This window comes from Xiphias gladius, chromosome 8 (assembly GCF_016859285.1).
Source record: "Xiphias gladius isolate SHS-SW01 ecotype Sanya breed wild chromosome 8, ASM1685928v1, whole genome shotgun sequence".
NCBI lineage: Eukaryota > Metazoa > Chordata > Actinopteri > Istiophoriformes > Xiphiidae > Xiphias > Xiphias gladius.
Window position 1 is genome coordinate 733,367 of NC_053407.1, and position 21,761 is coordinate 755,127.

A 21,761-nucleotide genomic window follows, 5' to 3' on the forward strand; every position below is an offset into this window, starting at 1 on the left:
ACAGCAAGGACGTTTTACGACATTTACGTTTATGATTAAACTTTTTTTGCAGATGTCAAAAAGTGTAACAGTTATTCAGAATTTATGCAATACTGTATCAATCTGTGCAAAAGAAGCTAACTACAAACTAAAAAGTAAAAACTTCAAAATGTAACAGCTCAGTCACGTGGTTAGTTTTTCCAACATTGTGTTTTAAACAGCATGAACAATACTACAGAGTAGAATTTTCACTCTGGCTCTGTAGATCCCTACCTGCAGAGTGGAAAGGAGGACCTCTAAGCCGCTGGAGGAGCTCAGGGAGGCTGTCATTCTGAATCGCCCTTGCCCTGTGCCGGTCAGTCAGTCAGTCAGAAAGACAGAAAATTAGAAACAATCAGAAAGGTACACAAATTGTCTAACAGGCAGACAGTAAAACAGACTGTTAACAGACTGATAGGAAAAAGATAGGAGAGGAGCACTCGGACAGACGGAGATCGTAAATCAGGGGGAGGCAGAGGGAAGAAATCCGAAGTGCGTCCTGTGCACACGTCTCACACACACACACTAAACTTAAAGAATCTGTCTCTGTCGTTTTCTCTCTGACACCAACACAGACGTCCACATGTAGCATTGCTGCTGTGTGTAAGGGGAGAGAGAAGCGACGCAGCGACTCCCCTGACTTAAATTGACTGGGTATACCCACCAGGGCCAGGCAGGGTGTGTGTGTGTGTGTGTGTGTGTGTGTGTGTGTGTGTGTGTGTGTGTGTGTGTGTGTGTGTGTGTGTGTGTGTGAGCGTGTGTATGTGTATGAGTGCGAGTGTCACTGCTGCACATGTGTATTCAGTATGTGTTTGTAGGTGTTTTCCTGAAAGCATGTATAAAGTGTGATCCGTGTGATCTTTTTTACACCATCAAACCATCTTTACTACGTTACAGTACAAATATAATAGAAAACTCTATTGTTCATGTGCTTCCTACTGTAGAATAGCATGGGGCTGTGTTCAAGTTAAAGAACACTATTATACACATGAACATAAATAAAAGTGAGTAAATGTGTGTGTTGTTGTGTCTAAGTGCATGCACGTGCCTGTGCATGTGTAACCCTATCCCTCCAGGATAAAGCGCTCCAGAAAACATTTGCGCTGTGGTGTTGAGAAGGCTGCCACTATAAAAAGGCCTCGACAAGACCAGCTGGGCAGCTGCAGGACACAAACTATAGTCAGAGGTAGACCTCAGTGAATAAGGGTTATGATGGCTGATATAAAATGAACCTTGTAATTAGCAAATATGGATTTGCGGCAATCACCAGTCATTCTGTTACAACTACCACAGGGACAAAGCCTCTGAAACCAATGAACAAACCTTTACACCATTGTAAGAAACTTGGTTTTTCAAGGCTCCACTTAAATGCGGTAAATTGCCTGTGTATGAATTTAAATCTTATCACCCATCAAGATAAGAGAAATCAGTTACAAAACAAGCCAAGGTGGTTCGGATTTTTATTAAAAAATTTCCAAGAATTTGACATATGAATGTGTTGCCTTTCACCTTTACATGAGTTACTGTTGTGCTGATGAAAAATGCAAGATAAACTCTTGCCTAAACTGAGACACAAAAGTCTCAAGAGTCCTCCGCTATGGGGACCGTGCCCCAGAGAGCAAGAGAAGCATGACAGTGGTTTTTACTGATGTTTGCTCAGTGAACATCACCTGTTTTTCTACTTGGCTCTGTCAGATATCTTGTACTTTACATTAGTTTTTTGCTTTTCTTTAGCCTTGTGAACAAATCTTGCTAAACTGAATCTGGATATCCTTGGGACCATCTTCATTTATTCTGCTGTTGTTCCACTCGGTATTTTCCGTGTGCCTTCCCATGATGCCTGTAACGCCTCCTGTTCCAAAGATTGTGAACCACTGCTGGACTTGATGCCAGCATGGAGCTTACCAATACTCACCATCTAAACTTAGTACTACTACTCAAGTTACGTTTAAGCCTAGGCACTGACACACCTTACCCAGAAAGCCTTAATGGTATAATACCCTAATTACTACGATTAATTACACCTGTGCTTTTACTGCTCTCAAGAAGGCCGGTTGTTTGCTATCGTGTTAGCCATGACATCTTGGTAAGCTAAATGTTTTAGAGTTATCCTGCACCCCCTTTGGTTAAAAGTATCTTAAAGCAAGACCTGGTGACTTCAAAGGAAGGATAGCGCATTCAACACCTGAATTCATAGGCAACGAAGCACACACTTGCAATCCACTTTTTCTGCTACAAGCTTACATGGTCTGTTATGACCAGTAGTTTCCATCCACCCTTCCATTTTCTGCCACTTATACGGAGTCGGGTCACGGTGGCAGCAGGTTAAGCAAGGCAGCCCAGAAACGCTCTCCAGTTCCTCCTGGGGGACCCTGAGATGTTCCCAGGCCACATGAGATATATAGTCTCTCCAGCATGTTCTGGGACTGCCCCTGGACCTCCTACCAACTGGATGTGCCTGGAAGACCTCCAATGGAGGGCACCCAGGAGGCATCCTGATCAGATTCCCGAACCACCTCAACTGGCTCCTTGTGACACAAAAAGGCAGCAGCAAAAGGCTGTACCTTGACATCCTCACCATGAAAATCCCAAACAGGATTGGTGACAAGGTTGAAATGCAGAGCTCCTGGGAGAAGCCTGTAGAAAAAGCAGATTATGCAGTTCGCAAGTTTCAAAACATACAAAACACACAAAAAAAACCCAATTTTTCTTGTACTGTAGTTTTGAGCGAAAGCTGCCACCCTGTGAATAAAAAGTTCAGTTAGTCATTGCCAGGATAGGCATATTCAAATTCAATTACTAAGTTCCCAGTTTATCAGGCACGCCTAGCTAAGACTGACGCAGTCTAACGCAAAAGCCTGCAATAAATCATGAAGGTTCTAATCTTTTTTGTTCAAACGGTTTCAGAGTTGCGTTTATTTAATTTTATGGTCATTTTTGAGTCTACAGTTTGAGGTTCTGTTGTACTGTACGGTGTAATACAGAGAGGTGTTTCTGTTTTGGCCGCTCCACATATCCCTGAGGTTTGGGCTGCTGTGTTAGACTGCATTAGTTTTAGCCATGCTCATTTTTTACATGCTTTCCCTAGACCTGTTTCAGACAGAAGCAAAATGTTTAAAGTGGAAATGTAATTATAAAAAAGCCAACCTGAACTAAACCACCTGGATCAGGATACTTTTACCAATACGCCAGACGTCAAAGAAATGTTTTTTTCTTTCTGGACACAACTCTTCCCGCGCCCAGTTGGCAACCTAAAAAGTGGGACACAACATCTTAAATTATAAGAATGGGAAGATTCATTAGACTGTTGTGCTTTTACATTTGTTCTTGTGTGTCACTTGCATGTGTTACCTCTCAACAAACGTGATGCTGCGCTTCAGACCTTCTACCTCAAACCAGGTGCTGCTTGGGACCTCTGAGCTCTGTAAAAACATTAATCATTATCATGGACAGCTGGGATAAAAGAGGTCGAGCTTATATGACTGTGCGACATCACTCAGATGCCACTTCAGGTACACCTGAACAATCTAATGCAATCCAATATGACGACCTTACCCTAAGAACTACCTTTACAAAGTTCATAATGTCTATTTGTTTTTTTTTTGACATTCAGTCTGAGATGTGTTAATTCAATTACATGTTGAGGTCATAGTTGGTTTTGGAGTTATACTGGCCTACAATCTACTGAGTGGTGCTTCTAATAGTTTGCCCTGCATTATGTAATTTGAGTTGACATGTGCGTTTTCTGTCGATTCATGTACAGCTAATACTAGATTAAATTTGTTCTACCTGATGAACAATGGTAGAGAAAAGGCCTCTGCTTCTGGGCCCACGAGCACTGCAGCACCAGCTGTAGATGCATGTGTCTCTACATGACCTTATAACACCACATGGAAACAAACTACACATGTATAAGCTGCTCAAACAAGTGCCCAAACTGGGCAACTAAACATCAGGGCTCTAATGTTAGCAAACTGAAGTTACATTATCAAATGGTATGTTTTACAAAACAGGATGCTAATTTTAGCTAATAGTAGCATTACCAGCTGGTGGGTTTTACATTATAGCTACGCTGCCTTCCAACAACAAATACTTAGCACACGCTGCTTCTCATTTGTTAAATCATTCTTCTGACTAATTTGGAAGTTGGTAAAGGTTAAAAAACAAGACTCACGGAGCAAAGTTGATGTTTTCCTCGAGCCGAATCTCTGACGGACATGTGACTGGTGGCAGGACCAGCATCTGCCGTTGAGGGGGGAACATGGTCCTGGCTTCACCATCCCAACCTGAAGTTACCTTCGGGAACTTAATCCTCATATCTAAATTAAGCTTCATACAACACCACGTTTTTCGTTACAGATGCATCACTGACGTCTTGTCTCTTCACCTGCTCAACACGCACCCGGACAGAAAAGCTAGCAGCTGGTTCCGTTCCTGTTAGGAGAACTGTGGACTCCATGTCCTAACAGAATTCATCATGATGAGAAATTGTGAAATGCAAGACCAAGGAGTGATGTTCGAAGCAGTTGTTTTCAGTGTCCCAAATCACTAGAATTACTTCATTTATGAGATTTGTTCAAAAAAGATTCATTCACTACATTGTTCAGTGCTTGACCAGGGCACCGACTGCAAAGTCCCACTCGTTGAAACACGGCTAAACGGTGTATATTTTTCACGATCCCCGGTTTCCAGAAGCGGAAGTGCTGCAACTTTGACAAACACACCACACTTTGTTTATAATTATATAAAGTTTCCTCACTGAATATTGATGAAGAATGCTGGCTTTTCATTACTTTTAAGTCTTGTTAACTGATCTACAGTTCAGCATTAATGTTTAACTTGCTGGGCCTGATTCTGGCAGCTTGAGCCGCTAACTATCACTTAGGGCTCATGTAGTGTAGTAACCTCAGTGGACAAATCACTGAACATGCACTGTTTAGAATTAGGCCATTGATTATCTTGTGCTAAGTCTGGCGATATAAGCTGTTACTCCGGAGAAAAGAATGGCCTCCATGTGAGTGTGTCCCTGCCAACAAATCAAGGTCTTGAATCAATCACCCAAAAGAGTAAATCTTTTGAACAAATCATTCGCAAACAACACTTGACTACTAATCTTTAACCGCTCAGACTTTCTACCGCCTACTACTACTACTTTCTACTACTACTGCCCTCATGTCTCTTAAAACATAAAAAAAATCATTCATTTACTTTTGAAATGATCATTTCCAGGAAATGTCAAGAATAAACAATGAATTTAACACCTGGTTTATTCTGCATGTAGGTATAATTAGATTTGCTGCGTTATTTTGATGTTTGGCAGTTTCAACACAAACCAACTTAGTATCCATGTGACTGTATTTTTAGAGCTTTAGCTGGGTAGTCAGACTGTACTGAATATTCCCCAGCCAATCCAGCTTTGTATGTTCAGCATTCATCACTAAGCCACAGAAACAGTAAGAGATGGGTAGTGTATGATGTATATTTTGCCGCTTCTTTGTTCAGGAATTGACACAAGCTGATGAAGCTGGTGAGAGGAGCTTTACTAGGAAAAATGGGTTTGTTTCGTATGTTTATTTCTGTATTATCTTGCCCTTTGAAAATTAACTGTCAACACAATTGAAACTAACTTTATAAATTACTTGTAAAGACAAGCTTTTGTAGTGTACTCTCTAAAAGTACATTTATGCTGTATGTTTGTTCTCTATCATAACAACATATATATATAGCTTGGACTCGTAAAAATCAATCGTTAGAGATCAAACAGAAAGAAAATGTCCTAAATAAAGCAGATGTACTAAATTTGGATCTAAAAAAAATGAAGACTAAATAGGTATCACATTATCAATCTAAACTGACAGTTGCAATTGTTGGTGAGGGATTTTATGGGTAAATTAGGTGTTTCCAATATCAGTAGGTCGAAAACTCTGGGAATTTACAATTAGTTCAAAATCTAGTTCAGAGGAGGGAGCATTCATATATTGTTTGTGGATTCGCTGAGAACTGCAAAACCAGTACTGATCCCGTAGAAAATAATTTTTCTCACCTACCTCCATGTTTTTGCATCACGGCCACCTGCTGTGTGCTGTTTTCTGCTGCTTTTACTCTTTGATGAAAATGCAAACCCGAAACCGTGTCGCGTCTTCATTTCAAGAGATGGCAGCTGTTTCGATTTGTTCTGATGTATGCAAGCTCCCATCTGTATTAGAGGTGATGACAGCTGGGTCTCTGTCACATTACTTAGTGAGTGTGTGCATTCATATATAAACTTGTCAAGAGTTTGAGCAGCAGCAATAGTGACTGCTTGGTTTACAAGTAAAGATCATCATAAAAACTGGAGGGAGGTGATGCCCATAAAATTACAACGTCGGGTTAAAAGCTACATGTTAAAGTATTGGAAGAAAATCCCGACCATCTAGTTTTTCTGACCTCAAACAACCAGTTTGAACGGCAGAAACTATTACATGACAAACTGTAGCTAACCGAATTCCACCACCAGAGGGCAACATAAAGACTAAATCTACACTGTAAACCATTATAGTAGGTTTTCTCAAATTTATAACAGCTTGTGAAATAATCCAGGAGATTTGACAGTCTCAGTTCCTTATTATATATCAAATATATTAATCCACTACACACACACACAGTGGATGAGTGTGTTTGAGTAGTAGAGACAAACTGAGTCGAGCTGAAGGACAAAGTGACTGAGAATACCCATCCTTAATCCTAACTTTCAACCAGTGAGCTCCTAGCCAGTTTTCCAGCCCACAGGAACCCTAGAGCGTGCTGGCTTTCCCCATGAGGGTTCTCTCTCTCTCTCTCTCTCTCACACACACACACACACACACGCGCACTTGTACTTCTCTCTTTGTGAGGCACTCATTGAGATTGATTGCATTACCTAGCCCCTTACCCTAACCTAAACCTGATCCTGAACCCTAAAACCAGGTCCGGTCCCTCAAAAAGGTCAAAAGGTCCTCGCTTTCCCAAAATGTTCTCACTCCCAAGGTCTAAAACTCAAACTGGTCCTCATAAAGATACAAGTACAAGTGCACACACAGACACGTGGTATGGGTAATCCCAACATGGCATCAAAACACTTTCAGGCACATGGAAAAACTCAGATAGGCTTCGTCATTCCCATCTGGGGCAGAATGATAATCCACAGGTGAAGTCATAGACACACTTCTGTCCCACACAGGATTCCTCTGGCTTGACACACACACACACACACACTTCCTCAATAATGAGGGAAGACCCAGTGTGTTGCTTCAGCTGTCTAGCTAATCTATTCCACTGATGCCTACAGACAACCGGCTGTGACAGCGATACGCATCTCTGGCTTTTCCATCTATAACTCGGCTCACATGAACACACATTCAGCAGCTGGCTCACCAGTTCACTTCTGCTGGTATTTTATAGCTAAACGATGTCGTAAGTTTCTTCTTTCAGGGAACTGTATTGTTTATATGGTCATAACATACACTTAAGCATTTTAATAGGATATATGTTCATTTTTTAATTTATATTTCTAATGAAAATTTTAATATTACATTTTTTAATTTTTTTTTTCACTTTTATACATATTTAATTTTAAAACATTTAAAATGATAATCATTTTTGTTCCATCGTATTTCTTTTTCTTAATTTTTACTCTTGTTATAATTATTTACTACACACTGAACATATTGAATGAGCATGTGATAAATACAAACCTTTAAATCTTTAGTCCCACTAGGTAGAGTCTGAGGTTGGATATTCATGGACCTCAAAGGATGATTCCCCACGACCAACACTTTGGCCCATGAAATGGTGTCTTAAAAACAAAGCAGGATTTCTCTGAAACTGTCTGTGGATGTTTATGTGGTTCCGTTCCCTCCCTTTGTCCCGCCCACTAAAAAACACAAGGAGAGATGCAAGGAGGGTGAGATATCCTCCTCAGTTGTCATGTATAGCAATGTCAGTTTCTGATGACACAGCTGGATTGAAATAGTTTTCCTGTCTAAATGTTTTAGAAAATTAAAAAAAAAAACCTCTGTTTTAAAATCAAAATAATGTAGTTATGAAAATGACACTGATAGAAAATTATAACCTGTTTACTGCACAAGACAACAGGCAGTAATGACAAGCTAAGATCTACTAAATAAAGTCCAGGCAGCAACACTCTATGTCCCCCACTGATCCTACATAATCACTACATAAAGAGGCATTAACTGGTTTCTAATAGACTAGAATGTAGATATAAGCGTTAATATCTTTGTTAACAACTCTAACTCCTCCTGGATAAACGGACAATGAACGACAACATGGTAAAACACAGCTGTTATAATATGAAATATGTCCTCATAGGAGAAGTTAGAACAAATACTGAACAGTAATAAAGGGCGTGTCCATAAATCAGCTTCTAACTACATCATAGTCTGTTATAAACCAATTATTACATTTTTTATTTTACAATATCACAACACAAGACAATACAAACAAGCATACATATAGTTTTAAATATTGTTATTATTACAGATGAAGGAGAAGGGGTCATGGCCAACACAGCAACACTGGGGTGGTGGGGCAAAAGCTAAAGAAATAAAAGAGGGCTCAGATCTGTGCGAACGGAATTTATTGTTTATTAAAAACATTGAGTTTAGCCATAGTGGGGTGTAAGTGGATTGTGAAAGATTGGAGTTGTATAATCTGAGAGCTTTGTGACTGCACTGTTAAGAGTGGAAAACCAGCCTGGGGAAGGGCTGATGAGAATCATGACAAAAAGGTTATTTTGGCAGGATGCGCATTTTAACTCTTGATATTTGGCCAATCGATGACAAAGGTAGTTTATCACATCTTTCTAGGTCTTTTATTTCTTGGAGTAAGTAACGGTTAAGTTAACAGATCATCCAAATTTGGAGAAATGTGAATGCATAGGTATTTGATGTTCTCGGTTGTACATTTGAGATGTAACATTTTTTCCTTAAATTCAGTTATAAGCAGTACCTCAGATTTAGACCAGTTAATGGGGTAGCCCAGCCCTCTGCTCTAGTGATCAGATTATGGACAGATACAAGAGAGGATGATGGGTTTGTAATGTGAACTAAAATGTGGCCATACCCACCATTGAGGTCACCAACGTCGGGACCTCAGTATTCTTTCTGAGGTGTATATAATAAAAGTTGTGAATTAATTTCCTAAACATAACTTTAATTCAGTGCTGCAAAGATATTGTACAACGCCAAGATAGCTGACTTGCATCTCTCCTTGTAACCTTGTAACTACAAAGTCTTTACTCTACATTGTGGGTCTTTACACAACAAAATCGGAAAGGCAGCTGAATCCATGATAGAGGTAACTAGAGAACTCTACTAGCGGGCTCCTTGTAGTTCAGTGCCTTTCATCCCCAGACATCATCTGACAAACAGCTCCTGTGGGGTCATGCTATCTTAAACAGTGGCTGTCCATCATGATACTAGCTAGTTGGTTTCACTTGTGTGAATTAAATAGCTAGCTAGCTGAAATTTTATTCCATCCATCCAATGTCAACTTTCAGCAAAAGCTGAAATGCTTTTCTTTCAATTCAGTTTGTCTAAAGGGTTGAAATGCATGGTAAAACGAGATGCCCCTATATATATTTTTTTTTTCATTGCAAGATACTCCTATTGGGGGCTCGTACGGTTTACATGTAAATATCAACTGACCCTGTGTTTACTTTCTTCACTGACACAGACAAAAATGAAAAGTCTGCATCAATCAAAGCTCAGCTTCGGGAACGGAAGAGATATGGGACAAGATGAGGAGACTGAGAGAAAAAGAAAGAGAGAAGGTGATTGAGGTGAGAGAGGAAGAGCAGGTTCGACCCACTGTGTCCAGGAGAGGATTAACATTATGTCTCTGTGCTGTTAAAACAAACAAAAACTGACTGACCTGATCACATTCAAACAACGTAGGCCTACAGAGTACCACAGAGGTATATGTTCTTTGGTAATTACAAGGGACCCATAGGCTCAATTTAACAGCACAAACCTATAATGATTATAGTATCATAATATAGTATTATAGTATAAATATACTATTGTATAAAACCCATTTTCTTTACGTTTCTGCACTGTTTAACTCAAATTTCTATTATTTCCCACAGACATGGTTGTAAAGCTGTTGTTATCCAATTTTTGCCCTCAAACCGTCTTGAAATGAAGATATGTAGTTCAAGGAAATCCAAATTTTTTCAGGGTCTGCATTCTTGAAATGCTGTCACACTGCCTGATAGATGCAGCCAAAGGCTCAGTGAAGAGTGAAGAGTAGTGGAGATAATGGGCATCCTTGTCAAGTACCTCTTTTGTAGCTGAAATGGTTCACATTTAGGGGCGTTGGTAATTACAGATGCTGTAGGTCATTTGTATAACGTTTTAATCCAGTTGGTGAAATATTAACCAAATCCCAAGTGGCACAGAGAGGGGAAGAGGAAGAACAACCTTTCGGCATCATGCTATTATGAATCGCTGCTTGTTGGGGGAGCTATTGTTTTTTAATGCATTAGGTTGAGTTGTTGTCCAGTTCATCTGTGTATATACAGGGCAGATTTTCCCTCACCTTCCCTGGTGCTCCACTTCTGCCTCTTTACCACCTTGTCTCCCATCTACTAGCTTCCCTGGTGGTGCGGAAGAACCAATGAAGGTGGGCCGCACTCGACTTTCTCCTGAAGAACACCAGCGCTACCCGTAGGAGGGGGGATTCCTTTACTGTGACAATTCAGCTACTACATCTCCAGTTGTCCAGTAAAAGGCTGGGCTCAACAATAGTTGATAGGGCGCTGGTGAGATGATCCCCCAATCCTGGGGGTGACCTCATTTATCAAAGCATGCATGGAACAAGATCTAAATGTCTGTGTAGAAAATATAGGAACAAGAAAATTAGTATTTATCAAAGTTGTGCAGGCGCAACTTCACACAGTGAACAATGATAAATCACACTTGTTCGATATCCATCTGCTCATGCATGTACAGACTCATTTACATACAGAAACACCCCCAAATATGGTCAACACTTTGGAGTCTTAATGCGTAGAGTTACTTGTAGCAAACAGAACAAATAAATATGCGAAAGATCACAGAAAACAAGTTTGAGATACTATAGCATTAAAACAAGATCCTGTAGCATTCTCAGTGCATTCATGTGGGAAATTTTCCCAGCATGCACATACTCTAATTTGTCATGTCTTCCTGCATTATTATATTATAAGCATTATAATAAGCATTATAAGTAGCCATACAAGTGGTTGCTTCGAGGGAATGTGGTGAGACCATCAGTGATGTAGAATGTGCAAATCCTCATGAGCTCCCCACTGCGCTGATGCACATGCTCATAAGGAATGAAGTCGTGCCTGTCTCCACACTAAAATACCGAGTATGTCAAAATGTGCTCTAATAATGTCTTGTACAGCAGCTTAGATCACCACAGTAACAAATAAAAAGCAATTCAGTTGAGCAGGTTATTGTTTGATGCTTCCACAGGGTTTTATCCAAAGATAAAGACACAGTGTGAGGACAGGTGATTGACAGATGATTCCCTTTATTTGATGGTCAAACAAAAGATTTTCAGAGCACACAAAGTATATATTTGGCAGAGTACCACTTCAATGTGATTGAGGGGTTATGAATTTGTTTTAATTTCCTTTAATTGTTCCACTTTTTAAAGTTGAAATATAACAGCAAATATACCCGTCTAATAAAAAGACTGATACTGAAAACATAAGAATTGATTAATGCAGACTGTATACAATTGAATGTTATTAACAGATCCACTGGATCTCTTATATGAAGCCACAGTTGCTCAGTAATGCAGAACCAGAGAAACAAGACAAAACAGGCAATAATGGCATCATTTACTCTGAAATGATTACATTGTTTTCCAAATAAAAACACAAATGCTGGAGTGATGGTTTACAACATGTACATTACATGCTTGACAGTAGAGCTGGGGATTGTGTATCTGTAATTTAGGAATTGATTCGTTCCCCAGTCTACCACTGGGAATTTGGTGGTACGCCTGGTTAGGAGGTATGCTAAATGAATGCGCATTTTCAAGCAAAAGAAGAAATTGATAAATGTGCACAAAATGTGGTTTAAGCACAAAACTGTGCCTATGCACAGTTGATAAACAAGGCTCACGATCTTCCCTCTCAACCCCTCCTCCATGCTCAGGTGATTCTACCTGCCCGGTCCCTCACTGTCTCCTTTTTTGTCAACTCTGGTGTGTACAAGAACTTCATGAACATTGAACTAGCCAACCAGTTGGGGTTAGACCAAGAACCGCTTCCCAAGCCTCTGGAGGCCAGCGCTCTACACGGACACCTCCTCCATCGGGTCACCCGTTGCAACAAGCCAGTGGACATCATGATATCAGGTAACCACACTGAACAGTTAAGTCATCTTTATCAGCTCACCTCAGTTACCTGTTCTCCTCGGTCCCTCTTGGCTTGTCAAATATAAACTGGTCTATTTGGCTTATTCTGGGCTTGAGTGGCTTTTGTCATTTTTCCAGTCTCAAGTCCGTTTTGTCTCCTGCTTCTCCTAACCCTACATCTGCTGTGGTTCCAGATCTTTCCTGCATTCCATACCCTCCTCCTGTGCTTGGGTCAGGTCGGTGAGGGTTGAAACTTGGTTGTAAGTGGCCAGTGAGCAGCACGTTCTCATGCACACCCCAAATGACAGGTAAGAAGCCACCATCCTCTCAAAATTATATCCGAGAAGTTACTATCATTTGGTAAGGATTTGGAAGAGGGATGAGTGGAAGACAGCTGTCAATAAACCCAAAGGACAGTGTAGTAATATTGGTTTGTGTCTTTTGGTCTTATGAACACACAAGGTGTTGGTATGCAGTATATTGTTATTTGTTGTTGGTTGGTTCCAAATGGTCTGACTGGACACCATTTATTACATGTTTACACTGTATACTGATTATACTTGATAAGAGTTTTACTGTCCAGACGCAAGGCACAGTTCTGTAATTTCTGTAATGACCTATTTCTGACTCAAGTCGACATCCAAGTCATAGTTACAACTGGGAAAAACCTCCATTTTATCTGACTTGGTGCATAAAAATATGGAATTGTCTGAAAAAAACAAACATGGATGTCTAACATCAGCCAAAGTGCTTCTGTCAAGATTATAAAACGTAAATGTAATGGATATAAGCAATGCATAGTGTTATTTTGAACTGTTTTAAGTTTTAGTTTTGTATGGGAAAGTCAATTTTGGTTTTAATGCTTCCATGACCTCTCCTCTGGTACCGCCCAAAGGACAAACGTGACATTTTTAGCCCTCCTACGGGTAAATGCTGAAAGAGCAGAAAAATGATCGGTATGTTCATTCATACTGTTGTTTGTAATGATCACTGCAGCCTTTAGAGGCTGATCGCCTTAAGACATTTTTTTCTTGTTTATTTATGGTGCAACAGCTCCATTGCAGTGATCCTGAACTGTTTCTGCTTTAAAACTGCGGCCCCCTCGGATATAAATCACCCTGCAATTGAAACTTGAAGCACAGAAGGCCCTATGTGATAAAATGTACCCATAAATCAGATGAAGTGAACAGAGAAAAACAGATGAAGAAAGACACCACCATCTTCCATACAGGCCAGATCATCCAAACTGACAGGCAGAGAGAGAGAGAGACGCTTTCTCTCAACTTTTAGGTTACATTATAGAGGATAAGATCTTAATCTATCAATTTTATCAAAAGCTCTGAACTTCTAATATACCATAATAATCTGTAAAAGAATATTTACTCTTTAAAACACTCTTTTATGGGAGCATTAGTGTTGGACGCATTTCATCATCGCCTTTACTGAGATAATAATGACCACCTCTTAGTCAGGAACGTTGTGTTGTTTTTAAAGACTGGGCTTCCCTACATGAGACTGTGACTGGGTCACTGAGGGGTCACCAGTTAAAAAAATAAAAAAAAACTCCCAACTGTTGTCAACTGTATAGAGTGTCTCTGAGTGTAACAGTTCCCCTGCAGTCGCCACCGCTCACCACAGATTTCAGTAAAAGAAATTCTTTGGTCATTCTTCAAACAACGAATTCATGAATTGAATCAAACCGATCCACTGCTACACAACATGAGCGTTAGTCATCAATTCGGGTTTTTTACAGAATAATTTTGGAAAAGTATTTATCTTTTGTATTGATATTTGTATTTCATTTGTTGAGATATGCCGTGCAACCATTGTCCTTTACTTGTATACATTAAGGTGCGTAAGTCGCCTCTCAGCAGCAAAGGTCCATTTTGCCACATACACACACATACAGTATGTCTATTGCGTATTCGATGCCCATTAATTATTACCTTGGCAACAACTACTCTTCCTGGCGTCCATATTGAAATTTACAGTACAATGAACAAATATATACACTTACATACTGTAAAACAGTTACCGTAAACATCAGCAGTAATCAAACAGTAATGTCCTCCTTTACACTCAGAATATTTGCCTGATACATCCAGAATCAACATTTTGTGAATTTTTAGATATGTTATTAACAACATTTCCTCCTTCGGTTGATGGTAAAAGAATCCGCTCAGCATTACATTTCCTTCACAAAATGTTTGCTGTTCATAAACCTAATTTCTCGGGGACAGGGTTGCTGGCATGGCAATATTAGTCTGTTAAATGAAGACTGTCTTCTCCACAAGAACAGCAGGATTAAACATCTGATTAATCAGCTCCTTGTCCAGTGTAGAAGCAAGAAGTAATGAGATCTTTCTACACTATAAACAGTGTAAACACTCTTAGTTGTAACTGCCTAAACATAACATCACCATAGTCAGTAACCCTATAGACTACAGAACATGTTCAACATCTTTGCTTAACAGGACTGCAAAACCTTGGAGGAAGCTGTGAGACAGCAGTTTCTTCTGATCACTGTCAAATTAGGTGATCGTGCACCTGCTGTGACATGTGTCAAACTCGAGTCAAACCCCAACCAATACTGACGTGGTCCTTCACACACTGTTTTATGTGTAAGGCTGATCAGGCCAGAAGGAGCTTTCAGGAGCACATCAAAGACCTTGTCAGACAAGGCAATTCTGACATGGTCAATCCCTCAAATCCTCTTTTGTTTAACTTCTCCATGCTCCATTTAGCTCAAATGATATGTTATTCTAATCACAACCATGCTGATGATGATCTGTTACAACAAATGACTATGGCTCCATAGACTACCTATCAAGTGAAATCCAACCCATGATTGCATCTGCCAAAACCTTCCTGCAGTTAATGGAATCAGGCACAAAAAAACATCAGCTTACTACCAACTCAAAGAATTGATTTTAAAATATTGCTTCCCCACCATAAACCACTAAATAGTTTAGGACTATGTGGTATCTGTGGTCTTGTTCTACAGTATCAACCTACTGGGGCTTTTAGGTCAGCAGCACTCCACTTATTAATCCCAGGATTCAGTCCAAACATGGAAGGCTGCTTTAAGCTGCTGAGATGCACAGATCTGGAAACAATTTTCAGAAAATCTGAGACCTCTCCGCTTTAAGTTTTTGCGCTGGACCGTGTGACAGAATTGACAAGTCAAATTTTTTCACGCTAAAGTTGCTTGACATAGAGATGTTTGGGTTGGGCTGACCTGTAGCGGGGCATCACTCAGTGACATCAGACTTTATTGGTACAAATATGCCTCTTCTGCCTTAGTCCTCTTATTTTCAATGTTTGCTAGAATTTGGATCTCATTGCACCAAAGGAGGCTCTGGCTTCATGGCCTCAAAGCATCTGATAAAATGAGTGTGAGCGCCGATACAAACCACTACACAGCCTGTCTCCATATGAGGGGTCACTATCTCTCCTGGATATGGCTTCTCCTCAGGGCTCTCTGGTAAGACTGCCAAATCCAAAAATTCTATTTTGGTGCTGGTGTGAGGACAGCAGAGGCACTAATGCTGCTGGATTGCCAGTTTAACTGGTTCTGAAGTGTTTTCTGTCCATCAGTTCCCGTAGTCTGACATGAACCTGACGTTAATAAGTTAATTACAAGTACATTACGCAAAATAATTACATTTCTTACGATAATTATGCCGATCACAAACAAATTTACACATATGTATCACCAGCTGTCATACAGATGACCTTACACGGCGCATTGATTAAATGCAGCCTGGCGGGAAGCTCTGCAGCCACTGCTGAGGGAAAAAGCACTCTCTCTCCCCTTTGCACATTCTACAAAATAATTTCCTGTATATTCAGAGTTATAGGTGAGGGTGTGTATGCTCCCGCAAAGGCACTCAGCCTGAACACAAATAGAAGCCCAGACAGTGACGCCCCGAGCCGTGATAAAAGAAAAGAACATCGCGCAGTCTCTGACTTAAATCTTCATCTGCTGTGTGTGATTTGATTCAAGTTTCACGTCCAAAATGATCCATCTTTAGTCTGACCTCTGCGCTGTCTCACATAATCACTATACCAACTGCACCAATTATTATAATATAATATAATCATTATAAAAAGGATGATTAGACACTGGATCGTAATGTCTTCATTCCCACATGGATCCAGAAAGATGTGGGCATTATAGTGATCAATCTGACTGACGGGAGCCTCCCATCAGAACTGACCTTCAAAGCCTTGTGTGTACTATTAATACAAAGGAGAGATTTTATGGCTGCTCAGTGTCTTCTCGGGGACACAGGCAGACATTCAGCCAGCAAAGACAGCAAGGTGACTGTGTGCGTGCCGAAGGTAACAGATCGGCTGAGTTACGATGTTCACCTGTGTCCCACGCAGACACAGCCATGATACTTGCACACTCTTGCCCTCAAACTCCATTTTTCCCTCATCATCTCCCTCGCACACTCTTGTGTAAGTTCTCCGTGACATTGCCATAGTAACAGGGTGCATGAGGAGCGCGCATACATGATCAGCAGTGTCACGGTAGTAACTGCTGAGGTTGGGGTCAAACCGCTTTTCATTCCAGTCTGGCAGGGGAATGCTTTCAGGGCAAAAATCAGCGTTTCCCCTTTTACTGCTCCTGTGATCCTGAACCGCTCATTCAGTGGTTGTGAACATAAACAGCTCCTTCCCAAACATAGAAGCTGGTCACCAAACCACCTCGACCTACAGAGGAGAAAACTATCATCTCACGTAACTTAGACCGCACCGCTCTTGTTCACACCGTCCGACTGTAAGAAGCATCTTGTGCACCGAAATGAACCGGAAAGGGCAAAGCTGTGCAGGGCTGTCCCAAACCTTCTTTGAGGAATGGGTCTGCCAGTGGTTATGGGACAGTTACTGATTTCTTTCTGACAGAAATGCAGGGCACTGATGGGGGCGGCACGAACCCGTTAGCCGGCTGGCAACAGTCCGTCCCCGGCTGTCGGTTGCCTGGAGTTCCTGCCTGCCTGTCACTGATCACTGCTTGCTAACTTCACCCCTCGCTCAAGTCTTCACCTGCGTAACCGTCCAATAAAGGTGAACTATTTGAACTTTCAATTGGTGTCTCCAAGTCATGCATTTGACTCCTGTGTTTTCTGAGCCGTGGCAGGTTTATTTATTATCACCGCAACTTTTTCACCAAAACACATAAGACTGGCAGAAATATTATATTTTATTATACCAATCAATAACATATCAACAGTGAAACCCTCTTGCCACTGTATACAGGCTTATTAACAGAGGACATGATAACATGATATGACCTGAAGCAGTTGAAACAAGTGGAGGGTGTGCAGTAAAACTGCGTGATGTGTGTGTGAGGGCTGAAGGGCAAAAGAAGCTAAAACAGGATCTGAGCTTTTACTTCTCTTATAGCAACTTAACATGATACAGCAGTTAAGCAATGGTCCCAACCTACACACACACACACACACACACACACACACACACACACACACGTTGTACTGTATATGACATGTGCTGCATGGGTTTGTACACGCCCACATGCTCACAAGTCCACTAGATAGTAAATTCTCACACTCCTGAACCTCTAACACACTACACTTCAGACGTCATGTTGCGTTAGGCAATACGGACCTGAGCCGAATAATGAATGTGTGCACGTGAACAAAGGCAGTCCGTGTAGTGTTGCTCACCACGAAACGCGGGACTGATGTTAACCATCAAAGGTGCCGCTCAAAGCACTCTGCACATCCATTCTGTTCAGAGCTGATGAAAGAGGAACAAGGAAACATTGCATTGCCAGAGTACATGAAATGGCTGCAACAGTGACACTTGTCTGTGCATGTGTAATAGCATTACTTACATAACACTTGAACTCTATTAATACTGTGCTGCGACTGGCCTACCTAAGCAGCACGGCGGTTGTGCAGTCTCCGTTTCATTACTAGGGCAGGGACACTTTACGGCTCTGAACCGTGACGGTTTTCCACCGTAATAAAATCAAACTTCTCGGACTCTCTCACTCCTTTTACCCTAATGCCGTTCTCTGTAGCTGCACACCCACAGTGGTTTCTGTCAGTTAAAACCTATTTTAGCCAGCAGATAAACCAACAAGACACTCCCAACACTTAGACTGAAATGGAGGAGTAAAATCCTTCCTGTTCCAGCTGATTGTCCAATCACAGCATGGCAGCCATAACTATAACCAGCAAATCTCTCAAGCCTTGCAGCGCCGTAAATGCAGCTCTAGCCAAAGACTGTGGATGGTGGTTTGTTCAAAACAGAAAACACAACAGGAAAAGTGTAAGGAAATGATTTAATAAGGTTCTTGCTCCTGTCAAAATACGTGGCCAACTAACCTGAGGCGACTTCCACAGTCAAGGTGGAGCGTAGAACTAGCTAACAACATTATAATGTGTGTTTACAGGTTACGATGCACCCACTGTGTACTGTACGATACTGCGTCTACGTTTACTCCAGAGATACGATATGTCTGTCGCCGTCAGCAGTCAGTACTTGCCCTCCAGTCCTTTTGTCTTGCTAAAGAGAAAGTCATCTGAAAAAACTAACAGTGTAAGAGTATAAACCTGATGTTTGTGATGTCTGTCCAAGTTCTTATACATGTGACTGGGGTTATGTTACGGAGGGAACAGTCTCAGATTACACTTTTACTCTTACAGTGGCTAACTGGCTCCACCCTGCAAGAGCGAAGCTTCTCCTCCGTCCCCATTGTCTTCATATCAACTGGGGAGGATGACGACTGTTCACCTGTCCGCCGCCAGCTTTCCTCCATCGTTGCACTGAGTTAGCACAATGTCATTTCTGTAGATTTAATGTTAGTTTAGAGCCTTTGGATGCTTTTCGTTTTCAAGAAAAAGTCAGCTGGACATTTAGTTTCCATACAGCTCACAGAGTTAGTGTTAATGAAGGAACCGGCTACAGTTTCGATGGACAGCCATCACTGATTTTGTCTACTTCTGTCTGAAATCATGGGTCTGTTTTGAAGGTAAACCCGAAAGCATTATCCCTGTAAACTGTGTGCAGTGTGAGAGTGTGAAACTTGACAGGTGTAGCAACGCTAACTAAGGCGTGTGGAGCTTACTGAACTCTTAACTGGCAGCAGCAGCACTCACACACTGATGCAGCTGATGTTCGGGACATAGAGAGGCCTGAGGTAGGTGCTGGGTGGTTTCCCAAATCACTCCCTTATTCGCCCATTCACTGCTCCCTACACAACAGACACCCGACAATTACCCCATAGTCAGCGTTAAATGGAGATTTTGGACACCTCATTTTGGTGTCATCCCTGACTGTAATTTAACCGATAAAATGCTGCGCATGCCGTTGTAAGCAGAAAGTAGCGTACAAACCAGCATTCAGACACTCAAACAAGATGGAGGACGGTAAAGGTGGTGTACTAGATAGTAAAGAGGGACTGACTCCTGACACAGGCTTTGACTGTTACTGACAGCCCAGGCTTTCATCTTGGAAACCCTCACTGCTACACCCTCAGTCTAATGCCGAGAGTATCAGTTTGTTGCCTCGTTGAGTTTCATTCACAGCTGAATGAAACTCAAACTCGAACTTTCCTTCAGCATAATCAAGTCTCTTATGTCTCATTAGACTGTTGGATGCTACTTTGCTCCTCTCTGCTATGCCTCTGATCCGACATCCCATCCCACTGTCGGGAGCCAAGACACAGAATGCACACTCACATTCAGGACATAACAGAGCCACATAGCACAGATAGCGCCGCAGCTTGACCAGCACTGGATACAAGAGCTCTGTTGTGCGGGAAGCCTGTCTATGACAAAGCAGAGAAAAAGTGCTTTCCATAACTGTTTGTCATTGTTTGCATCTTGACACCCACAGCAGCATTTGTCAGCTTGGTGACTTATTTCCGCGAAGATGACGACTGTAACGATGAAGATGGCTTTGAGAGTCCCAGTGTCGGGTTAAAAGGTGTGAAACTCCAACCTGTGAGCAACTGTTGAAATTAGAATTATATGTTTGAAAGTTAAATGTTGTTATTTTATATGAAATCTGAAAACACACTGAAAGGTCAGGTTTTTGCTCAGCTGTAGGGCAGGGCACAAGTGGCTCTGGCCCAGTCAAAGCTCTGCTCCGCTCTGATGTTCAGAAGCACCCAGTGACTCGTGCCAACCTCGCAGGGGCTGCCAGATCGGCTCTGCAGCTCTCTCTTTCTCTCTCATTAGATATAAATACACGTTAGACACACACATGGACACACACACACTCTCGGTCTGTGCCTACCTGCGCAGAGGGCTGGGTAGCTGCCCTCCAGCTCCCTCAGAGTTCCATTCCAGGTAAAGTTATTATGGCCGTAAGCAAACATTATGACTGTTTCCAAAGGTTTCTCTGCAGGTATGTGTGTGTCTACCACCTTGTTTGTCTGTCTGGTCCAGACAGCTCAGGATTCAATGGATAGACAGGCAATACAAAGAGATTCCTGCCCTGCCTTGTATCTCTTCTCCTCTCACTGGGAGCGAGTGTGAGAGCGACCCCGGCCTGTTGCGTATGACTGCAGGGAGAGCGAGTGTGGGAGCAGCACTTGTAAGCACCTGGCTGGGCTTTAAAAATGCCCTTGTGCGTTTTGCCTGCCCACTGGTTAGAAGCCCAAATGTCAAACAGAGCAGCAGTGTGTGTGTGCGTGCGTGCGTGCGTGTGTGTGTGTGTGTGTGTGTGTGTGTGTGTGTGCGTGTGCGTGCGCAGGGGGGTAGGGCGGGTGAATGTATAGCCCCACCGTGTGTGTGTGTGTGTGTGTGTGTGTGTGGTATAAGGTGAACACTGTGCGCATGTAAATCAGCCCTGTCAAGAGTGTGAGTCAGTGGCTCCACTGTTTCCTCCTGACAACCTGCTGTAAAAGACATCAAACTGAAGCCTGTCTGCGTGGGTCAGAGAGAGAGGATGGTAGAGCCAGGTCACAGGTGAGAGTAGAGGGAATGCATTTGTGGTGTTCATTTGTCTTTGAAGGGATGCCAGGGGTCTAGCGTTGCAGACCCCCCCCCCCCCTCACTTGCTACCCCAGAGAGAGATTCAGTATAAATTATGTGCAATAGATGCACAAAAGTCCCACAAATATGGCATTTCCTTTTATGTTAAGTTGGCTGTTGTGAAAGCTTAAAATATTTATCATCATCATCATTAGATCATGCTGAATAACAGGCTTACATGCTTTAATCTCGTCACACGGTTATTATTAAATCAGCCTCTATGCTAGCCTCTCCTCTGAGTTTTCCAAATGAACTGGGACTGTTGAAATTTTCTCTGCCGCCAATCCATGTTAGAATGAATTGAGTGGAGGCTTTCCCCCTAACCCACCCGTCCAGGAGGAA

At 41.8% G+C, this 21,761-nt stretch overlaps 1 protein-coding gene across 1 annotated transcript in view; it reads right to left on the reverse strand.

Moving 5' to 3' along the window:
- Nucleotides 1–20,761, reverse strand: part of LOC120792788 (cytosolic carboxypeptidase 4) — a 161,927-nt gene extending 141,166 nt beyond the window's left edge. The window contains exons 1-4 of the mRNA XM_040132123.1: nucleotides 20,701–20,761; nucleotides 16,970–16,985; nucleotides 13,498–13,506; nucleotides 253–310 (exon numbers count right to left, since the gene is read on the reverse strand). Coding sequence (XP_039988057.1) covers nucleotides 253–310; nucleotides 13,498–13,506; nucleotides 16,970–16,985; nucleotides 20,701–20,761 — 144 coding nt within the window. The remainder of the gene's footprint in view (nucleotides 1–252; nucleotides 311–13,497; nucleotides 13,507–16,969; nucleotides 16,986–20,700) is intronic.
- Between the last annotated feature and the right edge of the window lie 1,000 nt (nucleotides 20,762–21,761).